We start from the raw sequence: 12,017 nt of genomic DNA, 5'->3' as shown, positions 1-12,017 counted from the left end.
GGGTGCCCAACATTTTAAGTCCTGACTTGAGAGTATGTTTGTAATCAAAGTGACCTTGGTACCCTCTTACTTGTGAGAGCCTGTGGTGAGGTGGGGGTGCTGCCCCAGCTTTCGTGGAGGTTTGAACAGGTTTCATGACAAATTGGGAGACAAAAATCAAGTGAGGATCATATCCTGTGAGTCCTGCTTGGCTCTTTATCTCTGGCATTCTGCAAATGTAACATAACACATCTAGGTGTAGATTTCTTTTCATCTGTAATGCTCGGGAGTCTTTGTATTTCACATCCATATCTTTCATCGATTCTGGAAATTTCTCAGCTGCTTCTTTAAATAATGCCTCTCTACAAGGCACCTGGCTGGCTCAGTAGGAGGAGCAGGTGACTATTGATCTCGGGGTCATGAGTTCGAGCCCCACATTGGGTGTAGAGATTACTAAAAAAATTAAATAATGCCTCTCTGCAATTCTATTTTTTTTTTAAAGATTTTATTTATTTTTTTGACAGAGAGAGACACAGCGAGAGAGGGAACACAAGCAGGGGGAGTGGGAGAGGGAGAGAGAGAAGCAGGCTTCCCTCTGAGCAGGGAGCCCGATGCAGGGCTCGATCCCAGGACACCGGGATCATGACCTGAGCCGAAGGCAGACGCTTAATGACTGAGCCACCCAGGTGTCCCTGCAATTCTATTTTCTTTTGGAACTCAATTAGCCATGTATCAGCCTTTCTTTTTATTCTTTTTGTCTCTTATTTATTTAGCAGATATTTACTGAGCCCTACGCCAGACATGATTTGGGGTATTTGGCATATGTAAGCTCCCCTGTGGGTCTTTTTTTTTTTTAACTACTGATTTTAAGTTTTTTTAATTTCTAATTTTATTTATTTATTTATTTCTGTATTTAGAGACAGAGAAAGAGAGGGATGGGGAGGGTCAGGGGGAGAGAGAGAATCTTAATCAGACTCCACATTGAGCCCAATGCGGAACTTGAACTCACGACCCTGAGATCATGACCTGAGCTGAAGCCAAGACAACTGAACCACCCGGGCGCCTGAAGTCCTTATATCTCAGGAGGTTATAGCTCTTTTGTTCTTGACTTTTGGCAGGCATCTTGATTCCAGTTTTCCACCTTGCAAAGCCTTGTCCACTGAGCCCCTGGTGGTCATGACATCCCTTGCCTTTGGGTTTCCGACCTTGGCAAACACCCCAGGGCAGCTGCTTACCGCTCTCATTTCCAGATCTTTGCTCTTGGCCCTTGAGGATTTCCCATACTTTCCTGCAGGCTCAGCGATATGCTTAAAAGCATGTGCGTTGTATTTCATCCAGCACATTACATCAGGTGAAATTACATCAAGAGGACTTTTTTTTAATGACATTTAGTCTGCTATAGGGCCAGTAATGGATCTCCCCTCGTGTGTAATCCTCCTGGATTCCTGGGGCAGATTGTCTTTAGAGGTTTGCTCTTTTGCTCAGACTCCCTCAACAGCTGCTCAGCGGTAGGTTCTATGCTGGTGAGTTGTTCTCTCTCCTTTCCTGGCTCTCTGGTCTGGGAAGTGCAGACAGACGGAAGGAGGGCTCTCTTTGCGCCCTGGTTTGGTCCAGTCTGAGATTCCCAGCTGGAGAGCGTGGGTGGGAGCCTTGTCCTCAGTGGGACCCTTGGCGTGGGCCTCCGAGCAGCCTCCTATGGGGCTAGTGTTGTGCCGCCCCCCGCCCCCCAGCCCCCGTGCAGCTCCCCAAGGCCTCAGTTAATGGTGACAGACCTCCCAGACCCTGGCGTCAGGTTGTCTGTCCATCCCCTTTTATTAGTAATGCTATTACCAACATTCCTCTCTTCCTGTGTCTTCGTGGATAGAGTATACATTTCTCAACCCACTTGTGCATCCAAAGAAGAAGGGATAAAGACAAATGCTGTATGATTTCACTTATATGTGGAATAAAATTTTTTTAAAACCCTCGTAGATACAGAGAATGGATGGGTGGTTGCCAGAGGTGGGGGGGTTGGGGGAGGGTCGGTGAAATGCGTGAAGGGGGTCAAAAGGCACAAACTTCCAGTTACAAGATAAATAAGGGGCACCTGGCTGGCCCAGTCAGTTAAGCGTCTGCCTTCGGTTCAGGTCATGATCTCAGGGTCCTGGGATCGAGCCCCGTGTCGGCCTCTACATTTTGCAGGGGGAGCCTGCTTCTCCCTCTCCCTCTGCCCCGCCCCCTGCTCGTGCTCTCTCTCAAATAAATAAATAAAATCCTTGAAAAAAAAAGAAGATAAATAAGTCCTGGGGATGTCATGTACAGCATGGGGGTTATGGTTGGTATCACTGTACCCTATATTTGCAAGTTGCTAAGAGAGTAGATCTTGAAAGTTCTCATCAGGAGAAAAAACATTTGTAACTGTGTGGTGACCCATGTTAACTAAACTTATCCTGGAGATCCTTTCCCAATATATACAAATAAATCATGATGTCGGACTCCTGAAATGAATACAATGTTATATGTCCATTGTATCTCAATTTAAAAAATAATAATAATCAATAAGCATATATAAAAAAAAGAGCAGAGCGGGTGAGTACATTGTGGTACTTTCATGCAATAGCATATTTACTTAGCAATAAGAACAAGTTATTGTAAAAAAACAAAAACCAAAAAAACAGGATATTGCAACGCACAAAAAAAGAATGAAGCTCACAAGTGTTAATGTGAGCCAAAAACACCCCTCCACAGCCCAGAAAGTAAATAAGCAAAGTTCATCAGTGATGACAAAGGTAGAAACACAGGTTGTTTCTTGGGCGTGGCGGGTGGGTATGGGCTGGGAAGGGGTTCTGGGGAGCCTGCTTGGATTTGGGAATGTCCTATATTTTGACCTGAGTGGTGATTACAGTGGAGTGTACTTAAGTAAAAATGCATCAATCTGGACACCGAAGATTCTGGCACTTTACCGCACATAAAGTACCTCTCAGCAGAAAAGAAAAACTTACTATGAAATATTCCAAACACCCCCCAAATGATACGGGATCGTATTTTTAAAGAGCACTTTAAAAATAACACCGCCAATTCAACGACACCCTTTGAAGTCTTTGGTGTAGACCATGCCTCTCCCGTTCCATCCCATCCCAGGTGAGCTCCAACCTGGAATTGTGCTGAGCTCACAGGACCGAGGCCTGGGCAGACAAGGACTTAGGACGCTCCTTCCGTGAGATTCAGGCCCTTCGCCTGGATCTGGCCTTGTGTCCCCCACACCCGCAGCGCCTTGTGCTCCAGCCTGGCCCCCAGGCTTCTGCCTGAGACGCCAGGCCCCCCAGTCTCCGCGTGACAGTGTCTGCCTGCTCCCCTCTTCCTTCCTCCCTGCGCCCAACACCTTCCTCTTCCCAGCGGCTAACGTATGGCCACACCGACTGCTGGCTTGCTGGGGTGGGGTGGGGGGTTCGCTCTTTTCTGACCACAGTGTACAGTTCCCACTGAAGCCTACACTGGTCAAAGAAACGCTTTTCCCCGGGGTCAGGGTGATGCATTTAGCGCCCTCAGTCTCCACCCTATCAGACGGGGGCTGGTCCTTGGGGACAATGAAAAAAACCAGAAATCACAGTGGTGTTTGATAAGTCCGGAGAGGAAAGAATCTTGTTGGCAGAAGCTCTTTGAATTTCTTTTCTTTTTTTTTTTTTTTAAAGATTTTATTTATTCATTTATTTGAGAGAGTGAGAGAGAGAGAGCACATGAGAGGGGGGAAGGTCAGAGGGAGAAGCAGACTCCCTGCCGAGCAGGGAGCCCGATGGGACTTGATCCCGGGACTCCAGGATCATGACCTAAGCCAAAGGCAGTCGCTTAACCAACTGAGCCACCCAGGCGCCCAGCTCTTTGAATTTCAAAATGCTGGGCTGGGAAGATCGGTTCTGGGAAGGACAGAGGCCGTGAACATTCAAGGCAGCTGAAGCCCAGAGACCAGGGTGCTGTTGAGCTCTATCCCAGAACCGTCTCGTGGTGGATACGGCCGATTGCTTGCCATTTGTCCCCACCCCCAGCCCCATTCTGCAGTCCCTCCATCCGGGCTGGGTGTGCCCAGGGGCTGGCCTCGAGCCTGCAACAGCCTGGGCTCCGGGTTGGGTTCGGCCTCGGGGAGGGGCAGCCGGAGGAGGGCAGGAGAGAGCCGGGGGCATCATCTTCCAGCTCCTTTCCGCTTGGGGTGGGGTCTTCTGGACAGCTCCAGTTCCAGTCACAGCTCCTTTGCTTTGCCCCATGGGATGGCACTGGTTCCCACAGAGTCCCCCGTGGCGTCCCTTGGCCCTGGCCACACCCGTGCACACGGCCCCTTCCTTAAACTCTTCACCCGCGGACGGTCCCCAGTGCCTCCCTCTGTGCTGACGCAGGAGCCAGCACGAAGCTTCCAGATGCGTTCAGCTGTTAACCTCGAGAGCCTCGTTCGGTCTCCCAGGGCAGCAACGTCAAGTGCATAAGCCTGTAAAATGACCGCCGAGCTCGCAAACCCTTACTGTGCATTTGATCTCTAGAAAGCTGGCTGCAGGAGATAGAATTCGCTCCCTGAGGTTCTAAGTGTTCTCGCCGAACTCAGTGAACTCGTTAGTTATTCTGCACATCAGGGAGATTTTTCATTTTCTTCTTGTGGGCCCCCTCCTCCTTCTAACAGAGTCAAGTCCAAACCCCCAGCCCTCCCTGGTGGCCTTACCCGGCCTGCCCCCCACTGCCCTCTGTCTCTGGTCCTCTGCTGGTCCCTGCTGGGCTCCTGCTCCTTGGACAAGCCCAGGTCCCGGTCTCCTGGGTCTCTTAAGGCCAGGCTCTCTGAGGCCCTCATCAGCCATTCACAACTGAGTAGGAATTAGCTGGCAGCGAACAGGACTGAGCCCCACTCCTGGCACGCCCCGGGGGGCCCGCAGAGAAAAGCAGACAACAAGGGTCCTGGACGTCAGTCACAAGCTTTATTGTCTCGAGCACGGACTCGCCACACTTCAACAATTCCACTTTGGGGAGGACAAGGGGGCGGGAGGGCTTGGGGATGGGGCACGGCTGAGCCCACACTGGGCAGGCGGAGACGCTCGCAGGCAGATGGCTTCTTACCACCTGCCAGCAACCCTGGGGGCTCAGCCCCTCCTGGTGCGGGCCTTTGGCTGTTAGTAGACTAATCAGTGCCTCCTGCAGGCGGGGCGAGCTGCCGGATTTTGCTGGAAAGAGTAGTATTTAACTCTGGGTTAGGCCACTAAAGCATCGCTTCTAGACTGCTGTTAATAAAACCGCATGCGAGAGCTACCAGAAGCCAATGGGGAAGTGGGGGGCCGATGGGACGAACTGGCTGCCCCCCCATGGGCTGCGTTTGGGCAAGGATGGAGGCCCCCGGGGTTGCTCCCGGGGCGCAGACTGCATACCCGTCCTGGTGCGCTTCGGAAATGCCTTGATAGGGCATCAGGTTTCTTCCTTGACCTCCTGCGAGGGGAGGGCCCCAGAGTGAAACTCTCCCTGACACAGCGGAGGTGGAGGCAGGCCCCCTGTGGGGACGCTGAGGCACAAGGCAGTAACCTATGGGCCCTCCAGCTGTAGAGGTTGATCTACTGGCTTTTCCCACCACCCACAGGCCTGGAGTAACTCCGCCGGGCTCTCGGGGCAGAGGGGAGAGGTGGTTAGATCTTTTCTCCAACGTCCCTTGGGCTCTTTTCTTGGCTGCAGGGGACAGGGCTTCCAGGGCTCTGGGCAGGTGCCTGGTAAGCAGGGGGGCTGTTGGTGTAAGTGCCTTCTGATGAGTGTGCCTGGCACGCCTGTCCCTGAACACTCAGCCACGCGTACCTGGGTGTGTATGCACACAGCTGGGCTGCAGGAACGTGCGCAGTGTGCGAGAACACGGCACTGCCGGGCCGGGGGCTCGATCCCGAGACCTGAGCGTGTGCATCTTCTGGCGGCAAACGCCCCGCCCACATGGCCGCGCATGCGTGCGGGACCCCTCTGGGCGGACGCCAAAGTCGGGGCGTGTCTAGGTCAGAGCCTGCCTGGCTGTGTCGGCAGGTGAGAGGCCCGGTTTGGGGAACAGCTAGTCCGCCCCGGGGACACCACCTGACTGACCGGTCAGAACATGCCTAGAGCCCTGGGTCTGGGCTCCCCAGCAGCCCCCCGGCCCCAGCGCCAAGCCAGGTGTGGTGGGGGATGAGGGGAGGGGCTTCCAAACTTTCCTAATACTGTGGCTCCTGGCCCTGGTGGCAACCCTCTGGCCAGCAGCTTGGAGCTACGTGTGAGTTGGGTGCTGGAGGGTGGGGGGGAGAAGGACCTTGTCCCCCCCCCAGTACCTTGAACCCGGGCCTCGCTGGGCAGAGGGGCTGAGGGGGTTTGTACCACTGTTTGTGGGGACAAGAAGCCTGGGGGCTGCAGGAAAGGGGGTCCCCGCCTGGCTCCCGAGGACTGGACTGGCCTCCTCGGTGCCTAGTGGGGCCTCCTCTGACCCTTTCCCGGGACAGTGGCTCTCTGGGGTCTCAGGGGAACCCGGGAGAAGGAGGAGAAAAAAGGGAGGGCAGAGACATGCCCGGGGTGCCAAAATGGTCCTCAGGGCAGCTCCTTCTGGGGAGGGGGGGCCTGGCCAGGTCACCTCGGCCTCCCCCAAACAAGCTCCAGAAACTGCCGGGGGGTCCAGGGTGTCCAGGCCGAAAGTCCCGGGGACCAGGCCAGGACTGTACCGCTCTCTGTGGAAGGTCGTGCTTGAGGAAGCCTCCTGGTCCGGCAGGGGGGTCGGGGGTGGGGGATTGTCCGAGGCAGTGGGCACGTTATTGTTACAAACACTGTTCTTGTCTCCAAAGTGACAGTCCTGGCCCCTGCCTGGAGGGGGCGCCGCCGGGGTTCCGGGCGCCGCAGGCTGCAGGGGTTCTGGGGTGGACCGGGCCGCTCCGCGGTGTCCCTCGGGGTCAGTGCTTCTCCTGGAGGGAGCAAGGGCTTGATCAGCAGGTGTCTCCAGGAGGGGTGGGGGGCTGTGCACCTGGGCCAGGTAGCAGGGACAGCATAGGCAAAGGTCTTGGGGCAGAAGAGTCTCTCTTCTGTGTTTGGGGCTTGAGGAGACAGGAGGAGGGGTGGGTGCAGTTGAGGGGAAGAGGTGAGAGCAGACGGGTTTTACAAATAGCGCTGGGCGCCTGTGTGGAGGCACTGAAAATGAGCCAAGACTCCGGGCCTCAGTTTTCATGTCTGTAAACTGGGACAGCCCCATGTGCCTTGCGGGGCTGCTGGAGGGACAAGGCCACACGAAGGATGGACATGACCCATCTCCCCTGTTGGCAGGTCCGGTGCAGGGTCCCCCCCCAATCCCTCCCGGCCCCATCGCTCTCTCTGCCCCTCCCCCACAGGCCTGACCCCTGGCAGATTCTGTGGCCAAGGTTCTCCCATCTCTGGGTGAGCACAGTGGCTGGGGCGGGGGGGGGGGGGCGCTCCACGGTCCAAGATGGAAGGAGGAGAGTTCCTTCCCCTGCTCTAGCCTCGCCCCTGCAAGGTCCCACCGCCAGCCAGGGACAGAGCCGTGCTAGGCTCCTCCCTCCTCATCAGGCAGGCACCTGGGACTCAAGCGGGTGTCTGTCACGCTGCGGGGAATGCCTGCAGTTAACTGTGCAGTGGGGCATGTTAAAACATAACAGCCAAGGGGAGCCTGGGTGGTGCAGTCAGTTAAGCCTCTGACTCTTGATTTCGGCTCAGGTCATGATCTCAGGGTCGTGAGATCGAGCCCCACATCGTGCTCCATGCTGGGCATAGAGAGACACAGCGAGAGAGCGAACACAAGCAGGGGGAGTGGGAGAGGAAGAAGCAGGCTTCCCACGGAGCAGGGAGCCTGATGCGGGGTCTGATCCCAGGACCCTGGGATCACGACCCGAGCCAAAGGCAGATGCTTAACGACTGAGCCACCCAGGCGCCCCTGCACACCCCACCTCTAAACAAACAAAAAAAACCAACCAACCCCCCCCCCCCACATAACAGTCAAGCAAAGACATGACAATCATGGGAGTCATGGGTGCCCCTCAGGCCCGTTAGATTCTAGGAAACCAGTTTTACACCCTCAATTTTATAAATTACAGAATTTTCAGAGACCATTTAAGGACAAGAAAAGATGCTTATTTTCAAAAATATTCGGAGAAGGGGCGCCTGGGTGGCTCAGTCAGTTGAGCATCTGACTCTTGATCTCAGCTCAGGTCTTGATCTCAGGGTCCTGGGATCGAGTTCCCCCCCCGCCCATACCCAACCTGGGGCTCGAACTCACAACCGCGAGGTCACGAGTTACACGCTTTTCTGACTGAGCCAGCCGGGCACCCCACAGGGTTGTTTTAAACAGCGAGATCACCAAGAAAAAGCATGAAAATGGGACAAACACGGCACCAAAAAGAGTGGAAAGGATGCTTATTGACTAAGAGCTGGAACCAGGAGGCGAGCATCATCTGGTGGGACCTCTGCTGGGACTGTGCACGTCGGGTGACTCGAATTTTTCTCCAGTCCGCACACGTCCGTGAATGACATAAAAGGGCCGTGAGTATTGATTTTGGGGTCACAAGTTTTATCAAGCAGGTAGGTTTGCAAATAAGGAATCTGCGAATAATGAGAATTCTGTACATGTACTCACACACACAGAAAAGTTCAAGAAGGGTATCACTTAAAAGTGTCAACCCAGGTCATCTCTAAGAGTATCTTCTATTTTGGGTTTTTCTTTTCCCCCAAAAGTTTCTTAGTAGGCATGTAGAACTTTTATTATGAAAGTTTTTGAGAAAGAGAAACAAGGTGACGAGCAGATGAGGGCTGAATGGAGGGTGACCACCCCGACTGGAGAGCCTCTGGCACAAGGCACCTTTGTAATTTGGGTGGCTTTTCAGGGTTTTTTTTCTCCCGAGAAGTGTGAGAGGGCCATGGGTGTGGCAGGGGGGTCCCCGGGGGCCAGGGCGTCCCTTACCTCTTGTTTGTGGCCCTTGTCTTGCTGATGGATGCCGTTTGCAGAACTGGAATTGCTGATGGCCTGTTAAGAGTCCCGGGCAGGGGCTGAGTGAGGGTCACCAGGCGGCAGTTCCCGGTGTGACCACTAGAGGCCGCCAGAGGCTCTTCAAAAGGGGCGGGGGGAGCGTGGTCCCAGGACCCCAGGAGATGGAGGCTGTCAGGGCAAGGCTGCATCCCCAGCTTAGTCTGAGCTCCTCAGGATCAAGCCACGTGCACCCTTGGGGCCCCAGGGCTGAATCTCTCACCCATTCAGACCAGGGATCCCAGGACTGGGCCATGCTTCCCGAGGACAGTGAGTGTCCCTGGTCAGCCCAGCGCTGGTCCACGGCTCACCTGGGACTTGTCTGGGCAGCTCCTCATGGCCTCCATGAGCTTCTCCACCTGCTGAGCCTGGTCCAGCGCGTCCCGCAGCGCGTCTTCTGTGCTCATCAGCTGGTGCTGCAGCCGTTCGAGCTCGGGCGCCGAGGACGGGTCAATGAGGGAGTAGCGCCTCTGGTCCGACAGGGACTTCTCTTTGTCCTGGACACAGCAGGGGAGAGGAAGAGCATGCGCGTGAGCGTGTCTGCGCGTGTATGTACGTGTGTGCACGTGTGTGCTGGGGGAGGGTGGTCTCTGCTCTAGGCCCGCCTTCCGGCCCTCCTCGTCTCTGGGTCAGGCCGTCCTCCCTCACTCTGGGGTCCCCACGGAAGTATCTGGGAAGATCCCCTGCCCTGAATTCCCAGGCTGACAGACGCTCCCCATTCTCCAAGTCCTGAGATCCAGAACCCCCTCCCTTCTTTCCTTCTTGTGGCCCCCACTCCCTCCACACTGTCTTTATGTAGGTCCCCTCTCTTCACCCCCAGACCCACAGCTCCATCACTTCTTACCCTCTAGCCCATCTGAATTCCTCCTTGGAACCCGCCTCCCCTCCCCAACAGGACATATGTCACTTTCAGCTTGCAAGCCTTCCACAGCTGTCCCCTGCCCCCACCGTGGCACCTGGGCTGCACCTGCCAGCCTCCTTGCTCCCACACAAACCTACTCCGCACCACCCCTGGGCTGGGGGCTTCCAGATCCTTCTGCTCCGCTCTCATCCTCCACCCAAACCTCTCTCCCTGCTGGGACTTTCTAACCACCAAGCCCTTCCCTAGTTCTCCTGTGGCTCCGGGGACAGCGCAGGGGGCCACGGGAGAGGCTACCTTGGGCAAATTTCCCAAACAAACTCAAGCAGCCTGTGCCCTGTGGAGATGAGCCAGAACAGGACTGCCCCCCTCCACGAGGCTCCGGGAAAGCCTCAGAGAATCAAACTTTGAAGTCCCCACGGGCCCCAGGGCCTTGTCTTCTCCTGAGTTATGCCCGGACCCAGAGCCATGAGGACAGCAAAGGGCCCTGGAATCTGGCCTGTTGGCTAGGCCTGTCAGGATTGGAAAGGCGTGCAGCAAGTGACCCCCTGGCCCCTTGACTTCGCCGGCCCCCCAGCTGCGGGTGGGTCCTGTCCCTCCCTCCTGCCCGTGAGTCCTCCCTTCCATCTCCTCCCGTGGCTGAACCCACGCAGCTGAGTGGGAGGGCAGTGAGGGGCTCTGGAGCAGCTTCCCACGGCAACAGGCCTGTCTTCCCAGAACCTGTCTTGTCCAAACCCTGTCCAAACTGACTGGGCCCCGTAGCTGGCCAACAGGCTTGTCCTGAATGCTGACCACAGGGGGATGGGTGGGGACAATTCTGTCCTGTGTTCCCAGTATGGCCCGGCTACTCCAACCCCCACGTCCGGGGACTCAGCTCAGGCAGGCTCCTTTTCCTAATGGAGGAGTCTCAGCTCCCAGAAGCTCAGGGCTAGAAAGAGCTGTTAGGTCCCATCTCCTTCCTGAGACGGATGCGTGAATCCCCGCAGCAAAACCCTGAGGAAGGAGCTGGTTTCTGGAAGTAATCACTTCCCTGGATGGGGAGCTCACCACCCCGCAGGTCCCCATCCCTCTGGACAGCTCAGGGTCTTCGGAAGTCTTTCTTTGCACTCTGTCACCCAGACTGCCACACGGCCAGCCAGGATGTCTACAAAGGGGTCGCCTGTGGCCCCCCCACCAGCTATGTCACTGACCCTGCCCGTGATTCTAGGGCCTCTTGAACCCTCCCCGTGACTTGGCTGTCTCTGGGGGTTGGCTCCAGGAGTTCGCCAGCCTCCGCTCACCCTGGCATTCCCCCCGTCCCCAGGCTACCCCTTGCCCACGCACCAGCCCGGTCAGCTTTTCTCGCAGGCCCCGGATATCATCTTTGAGTTTCTGCTCCTTGATCCGCCACTCAGCCTTGTGGACCTCGCGACTCAGGTCCCTCTCGGGCCCCGGTGAGTGGCGATTGGCCTCCAGCAGCAACACTCGAAGTTCGTTCAGGCTCCTGGCAGGGGGTCGGTGGGGGGCAGAGAAAAGCTAGTCAGCCCTGGCCCTCTGCTCCTACATTCCAGAGATTTGCCAGACGCGTACGGGCTGGCCACGCTAAGGGGGGCACTGGCTATGAAGACGGCACCCATGCCAGGAGGGGCCACAGTGGAAATGTGGGGCATGAAACCATTTGGTGACAGCGCAGGAGGGGCCAGGATTTGGGGATGGGATGATCAAGAGGACTGGGCCTTTTCTAGAATGTTCTTCAAGTTTTAAAAAAAGAACAGAACATCTGTATAATGAAAAATTAAATAAAACAAAACATTCATCCAAGAGCGCTCCTGTGGCAAGACATTCTATTTTTAATTTTTTCATTTTTAAAAGATTTTATTTTTAAGTAACCTCCACACCCAATGTGGGGCTTGAACCTACGACCCTGAGATCAAGAGTCGCAAGCTCTCCCGACTGAGCCGGCCAGGCGCCGCCACATGCATATTAATAGTAGTCTGAAAAGGGGCGCCTGGGTGGCTCAGTTGGTTAAGCGACTGCCTTTGGCTCAGGTCATAGTCCCGGAGTCCTGGGATCGAGTCCCACATCGGGCTCCCGGCTCAGCGGGGAGCCTGCTTCTCCCTCTGACCCTCTCCCCTCTCATGCTGTTTCTCTCTCTCTCTCTAATAAATAAATAAAATCTTTAAAAAAATAAAATAATAGGGCGCCTGGGTGGCTCAGTTGGTTAAG

At 55.5% G+C, this 12,017-nt stretch overlaps 1 protein-coding gene across 1 annotated transcript in view; it reads right to left on the bottom strand.

Moving 5' to 3' along the window:
- Positions 1-4,891: 4,891 nt before the first annotated feature.
- The window catches only part of LOC145721948 (CAP-Gly domain-containing linker protein 2-like), an 11,184-nt gene continuing 4,058 nt past the window's right edge, over positions 4,892-12,017 (bottom strand). Inside the window, exons 2-5 of the mRNA XM_081822774.1 lie at positions 11,136-11,327; positions 9,265-9,450; positions 8,891-8,953; positions 4,892-6,887 (exon numbers count right to left, since the gene is read on the bottom strand). Of these exons, the coding sequence (XP_081678900.1) occupies positions 6,876-6,887; positions 8,891-8,953; positions 9,265-9,450; positions 11,136-11,327 (453 nt within the window). The 3' untranslated portion in view covers positions 4,892-6,875. The remainder of the gene's footprint in view (positions 6,888-8,890; positions 8,954-9,264; positions 9,451-11,135; positions 11,328-12,017) is intronic.

This window comes from Leptonychotes weddellii, chromosome 5, assembly GCF_054177405.1.
Source record: "Leptonychotes weddellii isolate Sample4059 chromosome 5, ASM5417740v2, whole genome shotgun sequence".
Taxonomy (NCBI): domain Eukaryota; kingdom Metazoa; phylum Chordata; class Mammalia; order Carnivora; family Phocidae; genus Leptonychotes; species Leptonychotes weddellii.
This window is presented reverse-complemented; position numbering and strand designations above follow the sequence as displayed.